This window comes from Austrofundulus limnaeus, unplaced genomic scaffold (assembly GCF_001266775.1).
Source record: "Austrofundulus limnaeus strain Quisiro unplaced genomic scaffold, Austrofundulus_limnaeus-1.0 Scaffold11, whole genome shotgun sequence".
Taxonomy (NCBI): Eukaryota; Metazoa; Chordata; class Actinopteri; order Cyprinodontiformes; family Rivulidae; genus Austrofundulus; species Austrofundulus limnaeus.
The window spans coordinates 2,977,507-2,994,226 of NW_013952413.1; the positions used below are offsets into that span (position 1 = coordinate 2,977,507).

Genomic DNA, 16,720 nt, shown 5'->3' on the forward strand with positions numbered 1-16,720 from the left:
TGTGTCAAGGACAGAAAGGTAGATGTGGCAGTGGAAGGTGTCAAAGCAGTTTGGAGAGAAAAACAAAGTAAAGAACAAAAAAAAAAAAAAAGAAAACGATTAATCGATTATTAAATTAGTCATCGATTATTTTAATAATCGATTAGTCGTCGATTAATCGATTAATCGTGGCAGCCCTAATTGGCATTGCACTCATATTAGATAACATAACTCGAATGTATAAAACCAAATTTTCTTAGAAGCTTATAAAATGTAAAACCTTTCTGAAAAATGACGTAGCCTTTAATTACATATGCCAGTTGCAACAAACATTAAAGAAGGAAAGATAACTCACAAGTCTCAGCTTATTTCCTTCTATTCTTAATGCAAATTGCATTAAGTACATTTAAATCAAATATAATACTACAAAATACTATAATATACATATGTCGTTGCATCCCTACTTCCAAAATTATATTTGCAGTGTTTATTTTTGTTTTATTGTATTTTACAATAACTTCTAAAGTGGTAAGTTTGTTTCTTCAGTGCAGGAGTCCCATTAGTCAGTCTGTGATTTTTGTTCATTGAAATCTCTCTGCTGCCTACACATTCCTGAGCACTGACCTGGGGGCCAAGTGGCTTAACCCCCGCAACTTTACTAACCTGCCAGTGGGGCCATCAGTAAAAACTCATGCTGAGTAGCCCAGCTCTGGTTAAACTCGCAGAACTGGAGGGAGATCCCTCAGTTCCCAGAGTGATACCTAGCTATTGTCTGAAAAACTATCGCATGTTTAAATGTCTTGCGCTGTGTGAAAATTAAAACTGTTGGGAATATAAATTTTATTGTAGCTGAATTACACTAGATGAACACAGCATTTAGTCTGAATTGTAAAGCTTCTGCAACAGTCCTTTAAAATTTTTTTTAGAAATTACTCAAATGAATCTGTTATTTTTTTTTTTTTTAAAACTATGGAATATAAGTGTTATTATTATGAGTAATTTTTCCTCTGTAACAAGAAAAGATTTTTTCCTAAATAATGTATCGTATCCATCACAAGAATTCTTCAACACAGCACATTAATAATTAGTTTTCAGGACAATCGTTTTACAGTGATTGACAGACAATTTTGGGCTGTTAGAAAAAAAGAGACCATTTTCATGGTGGACTGCACGAAGGAATGAAGAGAGCTGTCTGCTGAGGTATGCTCTTTGTTACCTGTTTAAACTAAGTAAGATAAAGTGCACACACTGCCCTGTTTATGAACCCCGCGTACCTGCACTAATAATAATGCAAACACTAACGATGCTTTTGGACCAGTCAATGCAGGCTGCTTACATTTCAGGAGTTTTAAACCTAACTTAAAAGCTTTAGCAACGCACAAGATGGTCAATGAGTCTTTTTTTTTGTGTTGAAATTCAAGCTTTCACAAAATCAGATTCTTCTCTGACAAAGTTAACAAAACAAATTTAAACTTCTCTAAACAAGAAAAACACATTAAAAACTTGGGAGGTGTAGTTTTACAAAGTGATCATGTAGTTGCTGATGGTTTATAGAGACTCCCACTGGGTCTGTGAGGAGTTTGGCCGGGAGGTGGGGGTCTGGGCTTTGTCCTCAGTAATGAGGGCAGCATTGCTTTTGTAATATCTAAACTGAATARCATTTAAATATGTAGTAAGAAAATAAATGTTTGATGCTGACTACTTGGGAATGAACTTAGCCTGTGAAGTTTTGGCATGCCAGAGAAGCTGGAGGCCTACTGTTCGTCATGGCTGGTATCTGTGAAATGTGTCCAGTTGTGCGCCCTCTCTGAACTCTAAATGTAGACATTACTGAAACAAAACTTAACAGCCTCTGTCACCGGAGCTGCTGGCTCCCCCAGTGCCGTGTCATTCGAGATCCAGAATCCCTGAGAGTCTGGGAATTGCCAGACCTTTTCCGAAGAGTCTGATCCCCGACATTCCTGGGAAGACAAAATGAATATCTACATTCAGCATGTATCTAAGCCATGCAGTTGCAGAGCAGGTGCTACGAGTCTCTGTAAACTGTGCGGACCATCCCACTGTCCATATGTTGCCTCTTATTTAGGGAGGGGACCCTAAATGACAGGCCACAAAACAGCCTGTGTACTGGCATGTTGAAGAAGGGWTGACAAGTGGAAACGTTTCAGGAGTTACTTTAGAGTTTGTATATAAATATAWATTATTTTATTTAATTTTAAACAACCAGAAGATGGCAGCAGTCAAGCATCATTTTGGATATTTGGTCATTCTTTTGTATTAATCAGTCATAAAACAGTTTTTCAAAACTGCAATAGGATGATTTATCTTAAAAGATTGGTATTATTTGTGCTCAAACATGCGCAGTAACTCGTTTAGGAAAGTACATATTATAGAAAAATGGTTCACATTGCCACACTTATGAGGAACGATTTAGGAAAAGCAACAGCAAAAGGGAATTGTGAACTAGGCGCAGCAAAAACATGTTTTATGAAATTGAAGTTCACAGTTTTGTCTCTTTTTGTTGTTGTTTATGAGGATTAGTCGGGTGAATTTCCGATTCTATTCGTCTGAATGTGTTAATCATCCTACAGTTTTATTGGAGCAGTGGTGCTTCTGATACCAGACACAGTTTCGGTCAAGTAGCCACTCATGCATTAGTCGACCGATAAGAGGGTTAATGGTAGGTGTAATTCCTCCGCGTCTTTCAGTCATTGTTGTTGACACAGTTTCAAACTCCGTCAGGAGAGCTGAGTTATACGACACCCGTGTAAATTGTTCTGCCCTCTGAGTACGCAGCCACTCCTCTTTGGTGGGTGAGTCTTTCATTCCTGTCCAGACTCCACACAGTTCACATTTTTCTTCACTTCTGCTCAAGCTGTGATTTCACAGAGCAAGGTTTCATTTCTTGGATTCTAGTCTTTTTTTCTTTTCCTTTTTTTAAAGTAAGTACGAGTCAAATCCTGTTAAGCTGGCAGTAGTTAATGCACTTTTTAGATTGATTTTAGGCTTTTTAATTTATGTTAAAAATTTGGATTTTTTTGTGCATTTGAAAGTATTTTATACTGTATCGATATAGTATAAAGTTGGATTTAAAATTCATTGATCTTATAAGCATTATATATAATTGTAAACAATAAACATCTTAGTTGAATAAATAATCAATTGACTGATTTAACTGAACTTTGGAAAAAATTTTTTTAAAAAGGCTATATAATTTATTAGATAAATTGCTGTCCTAAAACTACTTTTCTGTATGTTGTTACATGTTAAGTATATCTGAATTCACCTTTAATTTCACACAAACAGCCTTATTACCATACTTTGAGATTTATGAACATTTGCTGATTATTCTTAAAGTATTTAGATATTTTTTAAAGTAAAGTGTATGTGTTAAGTAACCAGTAATGATTTGTTTCAACTTTTCTTGAATTGATTAGCACTGGGATCTTTATTTAGCACTCAGTTTTTCTAAGTAGGATCATTTCCTTGTATTGGTTTGTGTTGATTGATCTGTATCATTGTTATTGCACAGGTGTATTTTTTAGATAGTAGAGTGTTTTGGTGCCTCAATCGAATATAATTTTCTTTCATATCTCCACATGCTGTGTTGAAATTGTCTGATGAATCAACTTGTTTTAACTAACAAATTAGTTTCACCTAAATTCTGCAAATGCAGCAATAACTTATCTCTGAAWTAATTTCGGTCAGAGTCGTGAACTTTGGGGAGGCTTTGTGTCATGTTTATCTTATGTCCTGCATGATGAAGAGACAKATTTTATTAACCCTGTGTGTCGTGTCACACTGCACCTGGACCAACAATTCAGTAGCTCATGACTTGACCTCATATTGTCGTCCCTCTGAACACAGCAGGAAAGCTGGTGGAACGCAATCACCCCCACATTCCTGTAGTCACCAAGTTAATAATTAACCCAGCTGTTTTTTTTTAAACCTTGCCATCAGGTGGATATATGCTCAGTGTCAGCCTGTGTTGTAAAGAATGACTTACCGGTCGTCATAGCACAGACTTGACAAACATGCAGTCACAGGAAACACTCCAGACAGAGCAACCTGTGTGTGTGTGTACTCATGCTGCTAGAGACTATGACTGCACCTGTCTGTGAGGTCAAAAAGGCACGTCACACTGAATCACTCAAGCAACATGTCACCAGATTAAGTAATGGCGGTTGTTGGGAAAGCTTGTGTTGATTATGTTTGCCCTTAAACTTACCTATCCGTAGATTTTCTTTTTATCTTTAATGCCCAGCTGCACATCTTTTGCTTTATGTTAAAACTTTTAATCTCCTTTATGAACTTTGTGGAGTTCATCATCCTATTAATAAAAAGAGTGATGTTTGACTTTGTTGTGGTGTTTCACAGGACATGGTGTGTTTATATCGTTGCCTCAAGTGAAGATCAGGAACAGGAAGTCGCTTTTCTGACATGGAAGTCACTGGAGAGACCAGTGACACCGACAGTGGCATCATCCTTCATTCAGGTAAAATATATTTACAATGTATGTTTGAAATGCTTGTTTGCACAACCTGCATTTAACTTGTTACGTAGAGACAGGTGTTGTTTTTCAGCAACCTAACCTCTTCTTTTTTGTGGTATGAATGCTCTCAGCTTATTTTGTGTTACAGTAGAAGAACATAAAGCAGTACAAAAACACAGAAAAAGAAATCAAACACAGTACTCACCAGGAGAACTTATAACACCACCCAATTAAAAAAAACGCCCAATAAAAAAGACTTAAAGTGGAATAAAATTAAGTTTAAACAGACATTTGATCATATTTATTATTCGGACAAAAGAAAAGGCCAGGTACACTAGGTTCTACACTCGCTGTAATAAATATGCATTATTATCTGTATTATCAGTCATTTTGACCTATTTGGAGTCACATAACAGAGGTTTCATCCAGCTGTGTAACAAATGCCTTAGGTGTTTCAGGAACATCTTCCATTCAGGTGGGAACGGGGTGATGTCAAGACCACAAATGTGCTGATAAGGCACATGGCTCATTTAATATTACTTCAATGGCATTCTTTCAGGGTGAATCAGAATTGAAAGATACTACAGTAAACATGGTTAACTTCACACACCTCACAGTGAATTGTTTCAATTAGGGCTGCACAATTTATTGCAAATTTATCATCGTTGCAATAAGGGCTCGTGCAAAAGGAATATCGCAAAAAACTGGTAAACTGCAATAAATGTTTGGCTCAAATGTTCGTGTTTATGTATTTTATCTGCATCAGTTTGATAAATAAAATGGACCTGAGATACGACATTCAGTTCAAAAATACTGTATTGATCTGAGAGGGAAATTAGATAAAGACCTGAGACCTTAGACCTTGAGGTACCACATCAAATCATAACCAAGTTGGTGAGTGGAGAAAATGTTGGCCCAATGCAATGAGATCATTTGTAGTTGGATTTAGGTTTGTTAAATTTTATTTAAAATTCTTTAACTTGTTTTCAGATGTTTTTATTACTTATTAAAAAAACCTGATAAGGGGCATTTTTCATTATTTAAAGCATCAGAAAATGTTTTATTGGGGCGATGTTTTTAAGTCATTAAGAAACTTTATTGCATTTCACTGCTAATACAGCAGCTGTGTCTAGTTGCACTTTTTAAAAATAAAACAGTCATGTTGGAATATAAATGATAGATTAGTTGCTTTTTTGCTGACATCAACACTGCAAACTTAAATATTTGTTAATTTGTTGCAAGTCATATTGTCATTGCAATATTAAGCAGTTTTAATACATAGCAGGTTTTCCTGATATCGTGCAGCCCTAGTTTCAATTAGTATTGCCCAGCTTGGTAATACTGACATCAGTCTTTGTTGAAGAAAACACACAGAAAGCAGAGATCTTCCRTGGCTGAGCAGTTGATTAATGATTCTGCACATCGTGAACAACATAAAATCCGAATTTGAAACACGCATCATTTTTTTATAAACTGTTTCATGGTTGATGATTGGATCTTGTACCAGAATGATATACCTTTCTTCTCAGTCATCATCTTTATGGAAAGCCAGTGCTCACTTAATGCTGTCTGCAAGCATTTGCATCCWGCAAATGCTCTCCTCTGGCAGAAATGAGGAACTGGCTGCACAGGTTTAATATACATAATTCTCTTTAACTGCAAACAACTGTAACTGTTCCTTGTGAAACTTTTAGTTCTGGTATTCAGTCATCACCAAGTCAAATGACATTACAGGAGGCTGTTTCTGTCTAACTTGATATATGTCTTTCTTGGAAAATGACTTTATTTACTCTTCTAGAAGATTTCCTTTTAGATTGTGTGAAAATATTTCAGTGGTTTTTTTAAATAAACCAGTTTAGAATTTGATAAGCAGTTTACCTCATGATGTCTGTGTCTTAGCAAATAAACTTTTTTCGCTCCTGCTTTCAGAAAGTCAAACACTTGTAAGAGTTATTTTATTTTTTAATAAATTGTTTTAGAATTTGGAATTTTATGTTAGTTTAAAATGGTGTAACTTAAAGTAAACTAAATTGAAAAATAAATAAATCTTTGCCCTTTTTCATTCTTTTCTGATCATTTAGTTACCAATTTGGACTAAGATCTACTATTGATCTATAAATCATTTCACATCAATTTATCAGTGAATTAAACTGCAGTCGTAGTAAGCATGGTCATCTTCACACTTTTACAGTTTTCAACYATTTTTGTCTATATAGACTGTCATTGTCTCACATAGTAATAACACACATTAACAGCCAACTATAATCATCTCGTCGTCAGCTCTTTACTGAGTGCCATGTGCTGATTTTGTCCTGTCTGACAATCCTCATAAATGAGCCACGTGTTGTTTGCTTCACACAATGAAAAGTGTGAGTCTGCAGAGAGAATGGAGGGATTCTTTGGCCCATTGTAGTGCTGTCACGGTTTCCTTCCTGTCGCACCTCTCATGATTGTCCTTACCTGCAGGGGTTCTTCTAGTAATCTCTAAAGGTATTTGGTGCTCAGTGGTTTTTGCCTGATGCCGCTCCCACTGCCCCGAAACTAATCTTAAATCAGTCTCCAAGGCTACAGACAGCGCCAGTCGAGCACTCACACTGTTTATAGTTACAAAGATCCTGATACTGATTTTGAAGTTTCGATGTCACTAATGAATGCTCAGATAAAGACAAAAGGCTCTTTCTTTGCTTCAAAATTCCAGTGCAGCTTAAATAATTTCTTGTCAAAACTGTTGTCGGCTGCAAAGTAATGGAAATTCTGCAGGTTTTATTGTTTTGTTTCGACAGATTATTTTTTAGATGACAATAAAAATGAACATAAAATAAAACGTAAAAGTTAAATCATCAAATAAAAAGATTAAATACTGAAGAAAACGCTATAATTGTGTATCTTTTTTTTCTCAAAAGTAATCAGCTGACTTTGTTCTAAAATGTAAGCATTAGGGTTGGGCAATACTGGCAAAAAAAATAATCAAGATTAATTGTGGTTTTTAGCCAATAATGATTAATTTGACGATTAATCCCCTGGAGACCCTGGACACCCTTATGTCCTAGTCTCATGATCAGTTTAGTGGGAAAAATTTGCTCTTCATATAAATCTGTTCTAAACTGTGTCAAAATTACAGACTTCASGCTTCAAATTTTAAATTGTGTTGATAAATAAATTACAGAGCTGTTTTTTTTGTGATCGTCACATTTGAAGCAGAAACTGACTGGAGATTTMCCCAGTCAGTCTGCCTGCTGGCATTAATCATATTAATTGTCAAGTGCCAAAAAATAATCGATTAATGTTTTTCTGACGATTAATTGCACACGATACGATTTTGCCCAACCATAGTAAGCATGTATTCAGTCTGCTCACTGACTTGTCACTAATGCAATGCAGTTCAACTGCAACAAAAATGACACTTGAAACAGCACTTATGTGACCAATTATGAACAAGAACTGAACATACTAACTTTAACAAAGAGAAGAATTGTTCCTTGTTCCTGTTCAGATGGCATAAAACTCATCTAAACTGTCTGATGTTTCAACTTGTCGACCTACTACAAGAGAAAAAACTGAAGTTAAATTACTTATCCTAACTTTTATTATAGTATTTATTCATTTCATTAAATAAAAACATTACATACAACAAAACAATACAAATAAAGTAAATGAAAGGCAGCAGAAGAAGAAAAAAATCTTGTGATATCTGCTCCTATTTGCAAAAAATTATATTAATTTCAAACAATAATAAACCAAATAATAAAACAAAACAAGAAATTTAACTCCTCATACAGTAACTCATACAAATACAAATTAAACAATTTCCTATTTCTTTAACAATTTTCTTTGATCATTTTTTAAAAAGAATTAATTGATCCAATGTTTTTATAATCCTTTTCCAGCTTATACCATTTACTGAAATGCATCTGTCCTTCAAATTTTTTCAGATTTTYGSTTTAACAAACATTTSTAATCCCTTCAAATTATAGCAACTTTCCCTCTTAACAAAATGTGATTGGATGTTTGAATGTAACACATTTTTATGAGCTTTATACATAACCTGCAGAATATGATATTCAACCAACTCATAAAAGTTTAATAATTTTAATTTATGAAACAATATGTTAGATGGGTGATAGTAATGCTTTCTTGTGATAATTCTTATGGCCCTTTTTTATATAAAATATAAGAATAAGAATAAAAATAGGGTTAGTGATTGTTTTACATGCATTTTCCCATACTTCTATACAATAAATGAAATGTGGAACGATAATTGCATTATACAGTATAAATAGTGCTTTATCATTAAATAACTCCTTAACTTTATACAATACTGCAATAGATTTTGCCATTTTTGTTCGTAAGTAATTTATATGAGGTTTCCATGTGAGGTTTTCATCAATGATAACACCCAAAAACTTCACCTCACTGACTGCAAATTTAACACCTATCCAAAAGGAACATCAGTTGTTTTCTTTCTATTACTAAATATTATCCAAATTTAATAATAACCTATTATGATTAAACCAATTTTGTACTTCTACAAATTCTATTTCCATCATTTCCAACATCTGTTCTAACTTCCAGTTAGTTTCAAACATTGTGTTTTCGTTTGAATCATTTTTCTTTTGGATTTGATTTCTTTATGAGTTTTAGCATTACTATGAGTGATAGTCATCACAGTGTATAAAAGTTTATCTTCTTTCTGTTGTTGTTTGATGCAGGCTCTGACAGCCCCACCACACATGCGAAGGATGTGACGACACACACACGGGCCATGAAGATTAAACACCAGGCGCTCCAAGACCAGCTGGAGAGATGCTTACAGGAGCTGAAGAAGCTCTGCATCCGAGAAGCTGTACGTAAAGCTGTCAGATAATCTTCAATAACCTTATTACCATATATATTGGCATGGACAACAGAACAGATAACTTACATGGTTACAAGAATTTGTGTCTAAATGGTTTTTAGGAGGATTTTAAATGAATTAAAAAAAATAGTAAAGTTCAAGTGTTCCTTTWAGGCAGAGGTGGGTAACACTTTGTTTCCAGAGGGACAAATCAAGTTATTTAAAGCAATCAAAGGACTGCATATTCAATGGGAAAATACATTTTCTTTAAGATTGACAATCTGGACATTTTACAGGCTTTTTCTTGTAGCATAGTTAGCATTTTTAGTCAAAATATGTCTCTCAATCACCTCTAGGACTATAAGACATACACTTTGTATACTGGCTCTTGTGACGACATAGTTGTTTTATAAAAATATATAAAAAAGTGATGTTTGCTTTTTGTAGTCTTAAAATTTAGTCCAGTCCTRGAAACACAAACAATGACTCACCAGGCGAAAGAAGAATTTTTGCCTATCTTAATCCAAAAGTTTTCCTTGTATTTATCCAAGATGTTTAATTTAGACTTTCTTGAGGTTTATTGATTAAAAAAACAGGTTTTCATCAACTTGTTTTAAAGTTGTTTTCCTGGAGATTGTCCAAAGGCCACTTTTGATCCTCGGGCCATATGTTGCTCAAATGTGCTTTAAGAAATTCGTATCACCCACATCAAGATCATCTTATGTTGAAAAATAAAGAACCTTGAAAGTAATGTGTTGTAATGTCACACATCAAGTTTTTTTCAACTGATTTGTGAGCTGTTTTAGTAAAAGATGAACACACGCTTGCATGCACACAGCTCAAAACTTTTTTATCCTTTCATTGGCGAGCAATAAAAAGGGTGTGATGGGACCAGCTGTTGAACTGTAGTTACCATATTGTTTTATGATTCAGAGCTTTCTTAGGGAGGATTAAACTGGTGGGAGCAGTTTTGTTCAGGGTTTTGATGACGCATTTCACTGCAGGTTAACCAATGCTCTTTTCACACACACATCGTCCTGAGATGCTTCAACAAGRGCGTTACGGGAAAACAAAGCAAAAATAGAATTTGAACTGTTTTTTTCTTAATRAGTTGGAGAATTGTGACTTTGTTGCACAGTAAAATAAAATGTGTTGCTGTTAATTTTCTGCATTTGCTGAGTGTAAGCATTTCTGTCCTATTCATCCCTTTCCACACATGATATTGCAGATTCAGTCAAATACATGAAGTTTTGAGATCAACGCAAAAACAATCAGAGAAGTTCTTTTGACAGTAACAAAAGCTGCAAACACAAAGCAGGAATTTTCACAGCATCATTTTTAAATCAAAATGTGTTTCCTCCTTCTGTCCGGATATCCTCATCTCACATTTCCTGCTTGAGAACAAATCAGCAAAGTAATCTCTCTGGTTTTTATTAGAGGATGGCTAAGATCATTTACAAAAGAGATACATTATATGGGTTTGGCAAGAAGATGGTTAATTACTCTGCATGAAAGAAAAAGAAAAGGTGCAACATGAACTGTTCAAATTGTCCCGCTTTCAGTCACCAGTCAAGGAGAAAGCCAGATTAAAATTGAATCATCTGGTCTTCAAATCCCATTTAGTCTATTTACATTTTTTTAATTAGAACATTTATTATCACTGCAATGTTCTTTATCAAATATACCTCAGCTTTTAAAGCATTATCCTGCTCGTTAAATTGGAGTTTGAACTTTTGTCACATCTTTCAGTTAGGATTTTCTGCTCTATGAAAGATTTAAAAAACTGCTTCTTAATTTAAAGCCCTTTTAAATCTGGACACACAACTAATTTGGGTGTGTTGCTGAGTAGTCCATGTGTAGATGTTCCCAGGTAAAATCCCAGGACTGAACATTGTTTCCTCCCAACACTCGGGTTTGGCACACCTGTTGAGACTTGCTGAGGTGAACTCACGGGTGTTACGATACTTCTTTCTCCATTCAGTGTCAAAGAATAAGTAGGCTTTTGGGCTGCGCCTAATGTTTTTGTTGTGGTATGAAAAAAAAAATCAGGCTTTATGTCAAATTTTTTGTTCATTTCTTTTATGAAACTGAACAGCGTGTTGCCATGTTTTTGATTTTATCAGATAACAAACTTGTTAGAAAGTGAAGTCCAAAGTATGCAGTTGTGAAAGAAAATCTCTGCTAATACAGATTTGGGCAACCGTTTCCTTGAACATATATGTCTGGACTTGTTAGGAGATCAGATGGGATTTTTTTGTACATTGTTTCATAACTGCCATGAAGACATTTGACTCAACCACAAACTAAACAAAACATTTATCAGTTGTGATTTTCAAGGATTTTTTGATTAGCTATTTAACCAAGCCCCCATCGTTCCTTTAAAAAGATAAACTTTTAATTGTGTTCAAATATGAACTGTTGTTTTTTTTATTGTTTCCTTTGTGTTTAGGAGTTGACAGGCAAGCTGCCAAAAGATTACCCTCTGCAACCCGGAGAGAAACCTCCACAGGTCCGCAGACGCATTGGAGCTGCGTTCAAACTTGAAGAACAAAACATCCCTGAAAGATCAGAGGTGTGAGAAGCATTTAGGCRCTGCAAGATGGAAAGTTTCTCATTTTTATATGTTGCATAAATCTAACAGATTTGTCTTACTCTCTCACCCGGCTACAACCTTTTGACAGGACTCAGAACTATGTTTGGTGGATGCTGATTTGGCGCTTCAGATGAAGATTTACGAGGCTGCGCGCAAACTCTACGATGAAGACCACCGGAGCAAGGCTGTTAGGAAAAGCCGGTTGCAGCAGTGCAAAATCGAGGAGAAGAAAGTCAAGAAGCTTCAAGAAAAGGCCTTCCAGTTGCGACTGGAGCATGGCCGATCGTCACCACTTCCTGCTTTCAATATTACACAAGGTGATAGACGCCTGTCCAGGCAAGACACTGGATGACATCTTCATGATAAATCCCCTTTGTAGTTCCTTTCTTTTAACTCAAGGAGTTCCCCTTTTATTTTCCAGATCTTGGCACATCTGATGACAGTTCTTTATCTGATTCTGTGGGGCAAGATGAAGGTGAGATTCGACTTGTTTCAATTTGTACAAATGGAAAATCTGTATTTCTTTCCAGTGGGCACAGCTTTTTTTAGTTTCCAAGCATAATGTATACCATCTGACAAAAGAACTATAAAGCGTAGGAACATGTGATAACACTTGGGCAAGTGTTTCATTTTGAATACCTCTGCTTTCAGTTTCTTTTCATCTTGTGATGATTAATATGCATCATTACTAAATACTTTAAAATGAACTTAATCTTTTTTTTAACAGACGTTGCGAGCCAGTCCTCACAGCCATCCTCTGGACTCCCTTATCCTGTGGAAATGAATCCTCCTAAGACTCCCCTGGTGTCCAAGCGTTCTTCCACAGACGGCTCCTACAGGGCTCACTCTGTGTCTCCTCAGTCGCCGCTGCTGAGCTCCTGTCCATCTCCCTCTCCTAGCCTTGACTCCAAGTTGAGTTTAAACTCAAGCCCTGCGTACGACCCCCCTCCCATCCAACACTCCCCATGGGCAGAGTCCAGCCTGGACCAGCCTTACCAGAAGATCAAGAAGTCGCACTCCTCCAGCAAAACRAGGTAACACAGATCATCTGTCATAACTCATTTTGTGCTCCTYAAATATTTAGCAGTAAATATGATTMATGAGTTTATGTGTGTGAAGAGCGCTGTTGAAATTCTTTAGAAGAACCTTGACTCCTACGTGCTATCTTCCTAAAGTATGTTTTTTACTTATACAGTCAGCAAAATTACCAAAGATGTTCTGTCATAATATTAACATACAGTATATAATCCTTAGGGTTTGAAATAGAAGAGAAAATTACTTATTTTTGTTTGTTTGTTGGATACATTTAGCCACTTATATTAGAATACAACAGAAATCCAGTTTCTCTTTATTCAAGCACTATCATTATCAATGAATATCTACACCTGCGTGTAGTGACTATATTGACTTCCTAAGAAATTAAATCTATTTTCTGTCAAATAGATGTTTCTTGTGTACTGTAGAGAAGTCATTTCCAACACAAATTATCGGTATCTATTGACCTACTTTACTGGTCAGAACACTATAGTGAACAGTTGTGATGTGCAGGAATGTGCAACACTGCCATCTGTTTGTTAAGCAGTGCTACAACATTTTGTGGATAAAGCTGACATGAACTTGTAAATCTWATGTAGTATTCTGATTGTGACACAGAAATACAGCCTACTGTTTTCCCAGATTTTCCWGCTGAATGATTCAGTTTTTGATCATTTATATATATTTTTGTGTTAATGTATTCACAAGTGTCAGAAATTTACACACTGAAATGAATTTCAAAAGTTGTTTGGTTGTATAATGAATAATAATGGATGGTTTCTGAAACCATGTTTTTCCAAAACCTTTTTTAATTCAGGTATATAAAACAGAAGAAAACACCTTCTAACTCTAAACCCTGTAGTGTCTCATCATGTGGTTAAAATAAAAAAAACTGTTTTGTGTTTTCAGCACTCCGGTCAAGTCTGAATTGTTGCCACCGCTCGAGGTCTGCATTTTACAAACCAGTTTACCCCARCAGCTGTCCCATCTGAGACTGAGCCGCACCCAGCCCAACAGCACACCCTCCACTCCAGAGCTGCGTGTGCACAGACAGCTCTCCCTCAGGTAGCTGCACGTCCACACATCGTCAGGACTGCATGCTCAAAGATACACAGCTGTACTGCACAGAAACTTCTGCAAACATCAGTGGATGTTTCACTTTGTTATATTCACTTATTTAAAAATATTCAAGAATACATTTTGAAGTTTTTGGTGTTAAATGCTTTGTTGATTGATTTGTAATTTCCACAGGCTGTCCAGTCCTGAATCGTCAGTCCATAAGGAGCGCGGTCGCCCCAGAGGTCCTCGCAGGCGACTCACAGAATTTGGAATAACATTACCAGATGCTCATTCTCCAACAATGAGCTTCATAAACCATGCCAGCTCTGAGGATAGCAGCTCTGAAAAATCATTTTCTTCGTACAGCAGCTCCCCTTGTCAGGAGTTTCCATCTAATTTACCCCGACAGTATCAGTCTGGATTCCCTGCTCCTAGCCCAGAAGGCAGCTATGGACCTCAAGCTGTCTTTTCCACTAACTTTCACCATAATCCAAGGTACACGTTCAGCCCCGGTGKACAGAGAACCTATTACAATGATGAAATGGTCTACTCACCTGATCTAGACATGGCTCGGAGTCGTTTCTCTCAGCAAACTCCCAACAGATACGACTACTGTTATGGAGATGCTGCTTTTCCTCATCAGAGAGTGCAGAGGCCTCTGCCGCCTAGCATCAGAGTCACCCCCCCAGCACAGATGGACCATCCCCACTACCTCTCAAATGGTCTCCCACGCCAAGTGGTGAACGAGCAGCTGAAGTCGTGGCACCGGCGCAGTCAGTTCAAAGCACCGAGGTCTCGCTCTCTGGACCGACAGGGAGCAGTCAGGGTGAAAAATGCATCATTTCGGGAGTCAACCAACTACCAACATCAAACATACCAYGACCAAGTAAGCAAATCTAACTTTATGTCTGTTCACATCAATCATTTKATATGAAAAGAGGAAAAATGAAACTGATAGCTGTATTTAGTTACTTCRGTTTCAGATTCTTCTTGTGTTTGTTGGTGTTCAGACAAACAGTTGAATTTTCTGAAACAATACAGACATTTTCAAACTGTATTTTAATTCAGTTTGAACAGAAAAGAGTATAAATTGAAAAATTAATTTGAAAAATTAAAATGAAGTCWATCTGTGTTTTATCTATCTGGAGTCATGTTTCWTTTTGTTGACATTTTTTTTTTTGTAATAAAAAAGAACTGAGAAATTTTGTGTTTCTATTATACAAACAAAAGGTTTGAGTGTGGTACATTCAAAGATTCAGATTTTTTTAGGTGTTCAGACATAAACAATATCTCCTTTTCAGTTTTAAAGTGAAAAAATGTTTTTGAAACTTATCAAAATTTATTTGTAAATGTAAAATAATGTTTGTATTTTAGTCAGCAAATGCAAAAAAAAAACTTAAAGCTAAATTAACTATTGTTTTTATAATCATGACTTAATATGGATTTAACAGGATTTTTTTTTCTTTTTCTAATTTCAAGGGTATTCAAAGAGGAACATTTCAAAGAGCTGCAGAAGAAATTCAAGAGCCCTGGCTCATAGATGACGGCACCCACTATATAAGTCAAGTGTGAAGAGAAACGCTTTGAACATTTTTAACTTATAGACTTCAGTTTTCACATTCAGCCAAAGTGAAGTGATCAGAAAACTGTGTCTTCAGTGAACTGCTTGTTTTGTTAAAACTTTATTGTTATCGTTTTATTTTCTTTCCTTGGTGCATCTGAGCAAACCAAACACCTCTATGTTTCCAAAAAGTCACAAAGTTTATTGTAGARCTGAAGTCGATTTGATGAATTATAAGGTGAATGTGTTGCTTTTATCCACTCTGTTTGAGATGTTTGTAGGACTGAACTTGATGCTTTACAAATGTTAAAAATGGTAAGATGGGCCATTTTCCCTAGTAGGATATGTCTCAGAAAAACTGAAATTTCTCTAAATCATGAAAAACAGAAATAGCAAGTAGTTATTAATAAAATACATGAAAATAACAGGATCTCCTACACAAGCAGGGTCATTAAAGGAGGGGTTATTAKGTTTGCAGGTCTATAGTGCAATTCTAAACCACAGTTACGCTTGAAATTGGCTTCAGTCTCTTTAWAAAACTCCTAMCATTTCAGACACTCCCACTCTGGTAAGTTTTCAAAAAATACGTCGGGGAAGGGTGCTCTRTGGGGYGGGATCTCGGCTGCAGACTGAGGCGGTGCTTTGTACCAGCAAGCAATTAGGCAGCTCCACATGGCTACCACAAGAGATTCGAGTATTTCTCAAACGTAACATAAGTCAACACAATAACATTATGACATGATGAGTTCAAAAAAGTAGATTTTTCATAATTCCCCACTTTAATGTTCCCGTTTSACAACAGGACCTGGCATCATTGCAAAAATAACTTTGCTCATGTAAAGTTATAAAAATTAGCTCTGTTTTCAGTTTGGTAGACAGAAAATAATGTTCATTTTCAACAGGTTGGTTAAAGAATTCAATATTTGCAACGCTGTTCATTGAAATACTTTTTATTAAGCATTTTTAGAAGCAATTTTCTCTGTTTTAGATTGTGAAATAACCAAATTACTCAGCTGGTTGAAAAAAAGTACTAACTAAACTTAACTGCATGACAGTTAAAGTATAAAAGGTAAGATAAAAGCAAAGTATTGACGCTGGACTGCTATTTAGAATAATTTGAATTTTAGTTTAAGTTGTAACTTTTTGTGTTTCTATGAACTTTTATAT

The 16,720-nt window shown here is 35.8% G+C and overlaps 1 protein-coding gene across 2 annotated transcripts in view; it reads left to right on the forward strand.

Annotated features, from left to right (window-relative positions):
* inavab (innate immunity activator b) overlaps positions 1-15,956 on the forward strand; it is an 18,187-nt gene extending 2,231 nt beyond the window's left edge. The window contains exons 1-10 of one of the 2 annotated variants that reach the window (XM_014002008.1): positions 2,818-2,921; positions 4,357-4,474; positions 9,181-9,314; positions 11,755-11,877; positions 11,987-12,215; positions 12,320-12,373; positions 12,626-12,932; positions 13,843-13,998; positions 14,185-14,878; positions 15,472-15,956. In XM_014002008.1, coding sequence (XP_013857462.1) covers positions 4,420-4,474; positions 9,181-9,314; positions 11,755-11,877; positions 11,987-12,215; positions 12,320-12,373; positions 12,626-12,932; positions 13,843-13,998; positions 14,185-14,878; positions 15,472-15,564 — 1,845 coding nt within the window. In that variant the 5' untranslated portion in view covers positions 2,818-2,921; positions 4,357-4,419 and the 3' untranslated portion in view covers positions 15,565-15,956. Of the gene's footprint in view, positions 1-2,817; positions 2,922-4,356; positions 4,475-9,180; positions 9,315-11,754; positions 11,878-11,986; positions 12,216-12,319; positions 12,374-12,625; positions 12,933-13,842; positions 13,999-14,184; positions 14,879-15,471 lie in introns of those variants that run through there. The other variant, XM_014002007.1, reaches the window with a different exon arrangement.
* The last annotated feature ends 764 nt before the right edge of the window (positions 15,957-16,720 follow it).